Genomic DNA, 10,000 nt, shown 5'->3' on the forward strand with positions numbered 1-10,000 from the left:
CTCCGGTAAACTTGTGTACATATTTAATAACTCGAGGTGTTATATAGAGAGCGATAGCCATCGAATGTGCCCCAATCGTTTTACATGGAGCCCAAGCAAACACCAACAATCAACGTGATGTCAGTTAGGCGCTACTACATTTTTTTCCAACTTATTTCACACGTGAGGATTGTAAGAAAATGGGAGTAAAAGGCATTTTTATCCGGGGACTTAACTGCATCGCACACAGCGATACTTGAAACCGTGATCTAAAGGTCACAAGATGACATACCACCAGACCATAAATTACGTTGTTTTTTTCTAAAGATAAACAGTTACCGTTGGTCTTTTTCTGTGTTGTCTCTTTGTTGGCTTTGTCTATGTTGGGCCCGACGCCCTGAAATCTCTCGATGGCTTCGGGTCCCATACGGCAGATCTCGATCGGAGGGCTGAGGATGGGGTTACCATCTAAAGTAGATGAAGTGTATCTGGTGATTGGATATTGAAATGCACAAAGATGTATTCATTAATATATGACTTTTAATAATTCGATGGCAATGTGCAATTGACTTCATTGAAATAGCTGCAAAATTTGATAAGTTGGCACCATGCAAAATAGAGACAAGTGGAGAATTTCACCATGAAGAGAATGGAAGCAACCAAAACTGTGAAGGAACCAACACACATAGCACTCACTGGGCATGGACGATGGGCTAGTCATATGTAGACGCCGACCTAACAAGAAGAGAAGAATACGTTGAAGAGCCAAACTGAACAAATTAACAAAAATTCAAATGACCCCAGGAAAATAGACTTCCTCTTTGTGAAGGTCATATCCTTAGGAATATTGCGCGATATATATCAAGAGACTCAGAAAAATTTCCACAACACTCAAGTTAAACCAGTAGATACTTGGAACCCTACACAGCTCCATTAAAAACGCAATTTAGTTCAATTGAGAAAAACAAGTCGACGAAACATAGCTTGTTCAATCCCTCTTTCGACAAAAATGCCACAACAAACATTGGACAAACATTTCTGAAACCATTGTACACCTGTTTCCAACATAATCATAAACCCCATAAAATGCTTAATAGATGCATCAAACGAAACAATCAAAAAATACTCAGCGAACACGTCTAGAATTTGAAAGACGCCAACATCTACCATAAGACCACATTGGACATTATTTCGATTGAAAAAAGCTACTTGGCCAAAACAACAACAAAAATATAATATTAATGTTATATTAAACGAAAAATTCCAAATCAATATCCCAAAACAAGTAACACGAAACAGAATAAAGGAGATATTCAACAGAAGAAATTTACTGGCAACCACCCCTCCCAACCCCCATACATAGACACACACACACACACACACACACACATACACACATACACACACACACACACACACACACACACACATAAACAGTCGAACATGAAAGCACAAAAAGTAATCACACCTTGTCAACAAGAGGTCATTTAACAATTTTCCGCTGAGCAGGAAAGCTGCCGAAACAACCCTGTCGGCGTAAAGCAATGAGGTGAGAAAAATACAATTATATTATTCTAGTAGAATGACCGTGCCACGCTTAAAGGCTATGAAAGAAATAATGTAAAAAGAAATTCATATATGGAGAATTGCTACCAATATTAACACTTCTTTTTAAAATCGAATTGACATGGAATGGGAGCGATCTATATTCATGTTTTCTTCCAACCTTAGTCATCGATCACATGATTTGTTCCGTCCAACGATTGGATATTTCTTAACAATTGCAAACTCGCTGCTTTATTTATAAAAGTTGTAAACATACCCATGTGTCAAGCTGAACAAAATGACCAATCGTGATACTCGATATTTCAAAAGCTTTGAACACTTTTCACTATGTGGGTCACTTTGAGTACATTATATTATTCCAATGTGACCAATGACCTCGAGCACATGGAAAGGTGATATAGATCATCCCTATTAGCATGCCTGTCTCACTACACGTATTTCGCTCATGTAAACAGGAAGGTCTAGTTTGTGTCCTAGATGGCATGATTAACGACAAACTCTAACCCAAGACTGAAATGCAGAAACGGGAAACTGCTTGAGTGGCAACAGGGTTTTAATACGCACTTTGTTAGGCTATGTCAAGTTAGTGAATATCCTCTCACTCATATAACTCTCTGTCCATCTATCCAATCATTAATAAATTCACCTCTCATATCGGATACTCCAATCTATCTACACATACCTTTCTTTCCAATCTAGTTTGGTGAGATATCCAAACCCTTGAGGAAGGAACGTGATTTTGTTGTTGCCCAGCCAGAGACATCTCAAGTCTGTCATCTTTTTGATGGTGTTTGGCAGTTTGGTGAGTTCATTGTAGAACAAGAGAAGCGTTTCCAATTTTTTAAGCATTGCTATTGATTTGGGCAGGACCTGAAAAGGGATTAGTAGAGTGATAAATTAGGGAGCAGGCACTGGTGTAAGATAAAGATCTGAAATGTGTGTATGAAACAACGCCTGGAAGATCACGAGGTCTGAGGTTCGATCCCCAGTCGAAAAATACTGATTTTTTGGAATGTTTATCTGTTGTCGTTTTGTTTGTTTTTGTTTTTTGTTTTTGTTTTGTTTTTGTTTTTTTTAATTCAGACAGTTTCTGAATGTAAATTGTAAAGATTGTAAAGAGCACAGATTAGAAGGCATGATCCAAATATTATCTTGGTGCGTAATATATATGAGTCATGGATATGATTTAGGCATTGAGTTTAAGTTTCTAAACAGGTAGATTCGAGAAATCGTTTCTGCTATTACATTTCATTGTCATTAGCAAATCAAAAATTCTAGTTAATTTCTGTCGTTTCTCTTGTGAACCTAAATAAAATCACAGCCCATTTTAAAGGTGAACATTTTTTGTAGCTTTTTGGTGATGTGTGGTGGAATGAACCTGGTTCTGGGCGTTGTCATTGAATGTCTTGAGTGATTTTCAATGTTGAAATTTGCCATGAACCACACGCCACACACTTTATTCTGGATTGGCAAATAAGTACACGTCGGTAAATTCCCAATACTGCAAACATATTTTCAAATGCTACTCAGTTTTGTTTCGACTGAATAATGTTCAATCGACACTTTGGATCGGAGAAAACAAAATGCTGCCTGTAAATTAAATATTAAACAAAAGAATCACCAAGAGCTTCAGTAAATAATTGTATTTTGCCTTACACATGTTTAATTTAAATAAAACGTTCCAAAAACAACTATTACAGAGGAAAAAAGGAAAACAAAATATAACAAACAATGAAACAAGCATTAACAAAATTTGAAAACCCAGCCTTCATTGTGCTCATTTCCGTTAATTTCCGGTATAAAATCAATCCATTTGACATGAACGTTTTTCATAATTAAAATTATATCAAGGGAAAGAAACTATGAGTTTTACATTTAATGCGGCTATTTGGTCTTGTGGTATAAAGAGTTTCTGACCCATAGACCGCAATGTGTAAAATTGGGTGAACATATCTCCAACAAAAGAACGTTGTCGAACGGATGTCCCCAAGGCTGTGTGAGTTCCCCAATCCTGTACATCTTATACACCAACGACTGCAGACCATCCTTTGAAAATTGTTTTATAGTGAAATATGCAGATGATACTGCTATTCTTGGCTTATTAAAAGATAAAGTTACCGAAAAGAATTATTTCAAACAAATAAATATATTCACCGATTGGTGTAAACAAAATCAGCTTGAATTAAATGTTGAAAAAACGAAAGAACAGGTGTTTGGTGTAAAAAATAAAAACGACTTAAAGTGTGTGGCGATCGGTAAAGATGATGTTGAGATAGTTGACTATTTTAAATATTTAGGAATAACCATTGATAGTTCCCTCAATTTCTCTCAACATATTAATATAATATCTAAGAAAGTTGCCCAAAGATTATACATCCTAAGGAAATTGAGAACATTTCAAGTAAGGAAGAAAACTATGTTAAGAGTTTATGACTCATTGATTAAAAGTGTAATTGCGTTTGGCTGCACCATATGGTTTGGAGGATGCCGACTTAAAGATAAATCAAAAATTTCAAAATCTATCAAAGAGGCATCAAAAATAATAAACCATCCTCTTGATGGAGTAGAAAGAATTCATGGAAAAGCAATAGAAAGGAAAGCATTCTCAATTACCAACAATAAAAAACATATTTTATACCATGAATTTAGTCTTTTACCATCTGGGAGAAGGTTTTGTCAGATTAAATGTAGAACTAACAAGTATAAATCAACGTTCGTTCCATCAGCAATAAAAATTTTGAATATTTCATATGGTACAGAAAAACCAAGGATTGATTCGTTGACTGATTAACTGATTAATTTATTTAATGTAAGATTAACTGACCAATTGATAATGATGATAATTTTTGGTGTCGAATTGCCACAATCGTAACAAATTGAAAACGAAATGAATATGTTTATGTTGTGTATATCGCACGTGTGAAAGAAAGAAAGAGAGAGAGAGAGAGAGAGAGAGAGAGAGAGAGAGAGAGAGAGAGAGAGAGAGAGAGAGAGAGAGAAAATAAGTAGGAGTGAAATATCTGTTCAATCTTAGTTATCGTTTAACATTATAACAAGTGTAACTAAATGACAAATTGCCATATTTATGGACAATAAAGATCTATTATTATTATTATTATTATTATGACGCTCGCTTTCGGATAAGAAGGTCCTGAGTTTGAGCCTCTCTCGGCGCATAGTTGCGTCCTTGGAAAAGACTCTTTACTCACATTCTCTCACCGTAGTCAGTTGTAAAATGAATACCTGTCCATTAACAGCGCTGTCCCTGTCCGAATAAATTGTAATATCGCCTAACAGGCGTCATGTCCCGTTCTAAATGTTAAGTGTTGCTGTTGGCCAGGGATCCCTTGTAAAGCACTTTGAGCATGTTTAGTGGACATTGCGCTATTAATAAGCTCATTTTTTAAATTAAAAAAAAGTCTAGGAATTGGGAATTAGTATGGGTTGTCGAACATAAAACATTCTTCGTAAGGAAATGAAATATAACACCACTTATTGAGCTCTTGTCATTATTTTAATCTATTTGTTCTCAAACGCTCGATTTCATATGGGGGAAAAGAGGCCCATGAAAAGACTGAACATTTTATTCTCTTGAAATAATCGACATTCAATATTGGTTGCATCATGAATAATAGGCATGGTTTCTTGTCAATAATATTGATTAAATCGATATGGAACATGGTCCAGACATGAATAACATTGTAAACAAATGAAAGGCTAGGAATCGGCTCCTAGCTTTACAATACGTGAACATATCACGGACAAAACAAAAAATAAAAACACCCCGAAATCCTTTTAAATAAGAGATAATTAAAAACAAATAATCGAATCTATTATATTATACAAACAGTGCTATCGATTTCACGACAAGATAAATTATAAGTGAAGGGGTGCCGATAATTCAATGGTTGAACAAAGGCCTTACAAAAAGATCGGTACAGTTCCGTGTGTTGTCGAAATTTCTTTACATCCCCCCCCCCCCCCCCCCCCCCCCCCCCCCCCCCCCTGTCACTTGTCCATCCAAAGCTGTGACAGACTGGCGTTCTATCCAAATCATACCAAACAATTGCTACTTTTCATTTAACGCCTCAACAACAGGGAAAACCTCCGCCTCCATGGACCTTTAAGCTCTGAAATACTATTTTTCAGTAACTCTCTAAATAGATAAAAAGGAGAAAAGAACAAAACACTATCTAAATCAACATGATGAAGGACCCGATGTATAAATTTATATTATTTTTATTACAAAGGACTGTTCAACGAATATCATTTTTCAAGCACAATTCTTTAAACCAAATATTTCGTGCAAATGGTATGACAATATTATTACTTCCTTTTTTTTATCTCATAAAAAATACAGACGATAAAAAAAAAACATTAAAAAAATTTTAATAAAAACAAACTCGCCCCCCCCCCCCCCTCCAACCCCACAAGAAAAATTACACAACCCCCCCCCCCCCCCAAAAAAAAAACAAAAACAAAACAAAACAAAACAAAACAAAGAAAACACCAACAAAAGAATAATTAACTCTTAAAACGGACATTAATAAATAATAAAGAAAACAAACTCTTATCTATACTTATTTTAGTGTCAAAATTAAGTTAACAAAATACGGTTTTGAGATTATTTCCGTTAGTGATGGGCCTTTTTGATTGCACTTAAAGTCTACAAGATGCCAATTTATCCAACAATGCCACATCCATATTTGACAGGCATTCCACATGTTTCATTTTTGTTCATAAATCATTTCTAGAAAGAAAAGCTAGATAGATCTATACGCCATTTAGCGTTCAATTTGACATAAGATGGTACCATGACACTAAGAATTAAGACTTATCTACATTACGAATATAACGGAAGATAAAATAATTACTAATTCATTCGTCATCGTCGTCGACGCCTTCTTCTTCTTCTTCTTCTTCTTCTTCTTCTTCTTCTTCTTCTTCTTCTTCTTCTTCTTCTTCTTCTTGTCCTTCTTTTAGCTTATCATATATTTTGCAGGTTGCCATAATGAATGCCACCTCCATGCATTCGGTTAAATGCATCATCTTCCTCCAGGTCCAGTTCTTTCATATCATCCTTTACCCTATCCCTCTATCTAGTCTTCGGGCGATTCATTCGTCTTCAATCTATGCTATCTCGAAGTTATGTCAAAGCTAACTTATGATCAGCGCAATCAAATGATCGGCATGCATATTGCTGGCTCTCCTGTGAGTAAGATCGCATTGCAGTGCCTAAATTGCTCATTCATGTATACGTAACTTAATGAATACGACGAACATCTACAAGTTGACGACATCCCCGATCGTGGTAGAAAGAAATCCATAACGAACACCAATGACCAAAACATGACTCAGCGCCACATTGATGACGCCTTCGCGAACATGAGAGAATCAGCAGCTGACCAATGTTTCCGTGTCAACAGTTCGTCGACGATTGAAAGAAGCTGGACTTAGTACTGTCGTCCGTATGTTGGTACGCTGTTTACTGTAGACGTTGAATAGGCTGTAGGTCACAGTTGCTGGTACCAGCCCCAATGGGATCTTGGGAAAGTCGTTTTGGTCCAAGATAGACCATCACAACATAGTAGTGTGACACCATTGGAAGTTGCTGCCGGTGGAGGACTAAGCATAAATCATTCCTAAAGGAAGATGCTGTGGAGGGTCTCTAATGGTATGGACAAGAATCACAACTAAACGCCGAATAGAACTATTCTTTCTCGATGGAATAATAACAGAACCTGTGTATGGGGACAAAATTTTAAATAAATGAATATAGACTATGTTGTGCCTTTTTTAGAACTCATCGTGATGTGATGTTTCAGCATGACAATGCTGGACCTCGTGTAGCAATCATTTCAAAAAATTCTCTTAGAGAAAATAAAATTGACACATTATAGGGAGCGGCGGTTAAAGATTAATATACATCTAATTGTAATCAAACATAAAATGTCCTTGTTTGAATAGCAACTTGTTGACCAAATTTGGCTTTTACGTTCATTAACTTTTTTATGGTGTCATGGTTAACCCATGTCGGGTTTTCCTTGTCAGTTCAATTAAATACATGCTCTGTCGCGGTCTTAGCTTGTTTCTTATGAACATATCTTTTCATTAATACTATTTTCATCACATTTTTAACAAACTATTTTATATTTACCGCTGATTGAAATTTGTCAACTTGATTTTTATGCTCATTATATATATTTATCAATGACAATGTGCTTAATTGTGGCTTTACTATAATGGAAAACAATGTCTTGAGTTGTAAGCGTCAACATGATGTAAGATTGAATCATTAAATGAGTTTTGCAGAATTTAACGCAAATTCAGGCAAATTTATGGGCAACGACTGCTGGTAGATATAAGAGATAAAACAAAGTCAATATTAAAAATCTAATCGTCAAGCCACAATTTGAATAATATACATTGCGCTAACATATGTGACCCATCGTCAAAACTGGTATTATGTTCTGTTGTATCGGACCTCATCAAATTGACTTTTTTATCAAAATAATCAGAATTACGATTGAAATACATTGAGCTATTTCAGGTTAGGAAATTACACCTGTTCCCTGAATAAAAGCATATTGATAAAAATAATTGAATTCAATTTCCAGTGTCAGACTCACCCTGACAAAAATACAATATTCAGACACTGAATCACACTTATGTGTTACTTTTTTAAAAAAATGTGTACCAGCATAATTTTCTCTTAACATTAATCCTCTGTCTTGTTATTGCAGAGGTATATTTTTTATTCTGGTGCATGTTGAGTGTTTCACAATATTAAGTTTGAAGTCAGCTTTTGTTTTTTCTTCAGTAATCTCATATTAGTTTCATATTTGTAATTCGAATAATAGAAAACATCATTTTAAAATGGGTTGAATGACGAAACTGGCACATTGAAAGAACCATTGTTGTCGTCCAAACTATTCTATCGTATTAAAAAAAAAATCCTAACGGGTGTTTATTACACACACACCTTTCGACGATCACGGCTTTCATTTCTATTTTGGTTATTTAAATAAAAACTTTTCAATTCATCGTGTGTCATTGCATTCATGCAATCTTGTTGAACACACAGTGTTTACTTAATGGGGGTAGACTACTCTAAGTAAATCATCGATTAGAAATAGAGCAAACACTCTTTTCTATCAAAAACCACTATCACTACTTTTCTTGTTATACGATAGATTCCATTCAAAACCACAAACGGTGATCGATGTGTGCTTATGAAAATCGATAAAAATGTTTTGACGACAAATGGAGAAATAAGTGGGGTGTTAACAGTATCATGTACTTGGGACAAACAAAGTGGAAATGGACTCTCTGCTTGTTTTCTCTCTATTTTATGGTTTGGACGCACAATTTGAATGCATTTAATGTAAGCAGTATTAATGTAAAGTAAGTTCAATATTTAAGATACACAAGCTGAGCAATGAAAACTTCTCAAACTTGGGGTTTCTTACATAATGAAGAAGAAGAAAAAGAAGAAGAAGAAGAAGAAGAAGAAGAAGAAGAAGAAGAAGAAGAAGAAGAAGAAGAAGAAGAAGAAGAAGAAGAAGAAGAAGAAGGAAAAAAGAAGAAGAAGAAGAAGGAAAAAGAAGAAAGAAGAAGAAAAAGAAGAAGAAGAAGAAGGAGGAGGAGAAGAAGAAGAAGAAGACGAAGAAGAAGAAGAAGAAGAAGAAGAAGAAGAAAACTTCATGTTATGTATAAATTAGATTAAACCACTCTGTTACTGATTTAGAATTAAATGATTAGATTAAACTATTTTATTACGCGAGACACGACAGCCACATCCCTAGAAGTTCATATAACGTCAGACCATCCTTAGTCTGGGGATCCTGATCTGGGAAGAGCTCAATTGGTAAAACAAACACTCGCTCCGCGCGCAAAGGGACCAGACAAACAAAAAGCAAAAACGAAACAAAACAAAACAAAAAAGGTTTTAAAACAAGCAAACAAAAACTAGATATAAATAAAATGTTGTTTTTCTGATCATTTTGATGTTAAACACTCTTTTCGGCATATTTTTTTCAAATCGACATTATAATACCGAATAGAGGTGTGGTTCACAATTGTCAGATATAAATAAATAAATAAAATATATAAAAAATAAATTTAAAAAATAAAATAAATAAATAAAATAATAAATCAAAAAATAAATAAAATTCCCTTTATTCATCCCCAAGGGGAAATTTGTCTTTAGGGTCTATTCCAAGGGAAGACTGGAATAACCCAGGCGTCAGCCGCAGAGCAGCGCCGCAAAGTGATCTAGGGCGAGGTGACTTGCTCAAGGCCATACAACGCAGCGGCGGGTGATTGAACTCGGTACCTTTCGGGTAGGAAGCAAAGACCGTACCACTGAGCCACGCCAGAAGAGTCTGATGCGACGCGGATTCCATCCAATCTAAATGGACTAATATCTGGACTGGCCATTCACTTTTGACTAGAC

The 10,000-nt window shown here is 35.4% G+C and overlaps 1 protein-coding gene across 6 annotated transcripts in view; it reads right to left on the bottom strand.

The window, feature by feature from the left end:
* LOC144973131 (uncharacterized) overlaps window positions 1-10,000 on the bottom strand; it is a 34,328-nt gene that overhangs the window by 1,406 nt on the left and 22,922 nt on the right. For all 6 annotated transcript variants that reach the window (XM_078915255.1, XM_078915246.1, XM_078915263.1 and 3 more), the window contains exons 5-6: window positions 2,228-2,415; window positions 319-467 (exon numbers count right to left, since the gene is read on the bottom strand). In XM_078915255.1, the coding sequence (XP_078771381.1) occupies window positions 319-467; window positions 2,228-2,415 (337 nt within the window). The remainder of the gene's footprint in view (window positions 1-318; window positions 468-2,227; window positions 2,416-10,000) is intronic.

Source organism: Berghia stephanieae, chromosome 1 (genome assembly GCF_034508935.2).
Source record: "Berghia stephanieae isolate SIO BIC M18660-M18661 chromosome 1, UCSD_Bste_1.3, whole genome shotgun sequence".
NCBI classification, from domain to species: Eukaryota; Metazoa; Mollusca; class Gastropoda; order Nudibranchia; family Aeolidiidae; genus Berghia; species Berghia stephanieae.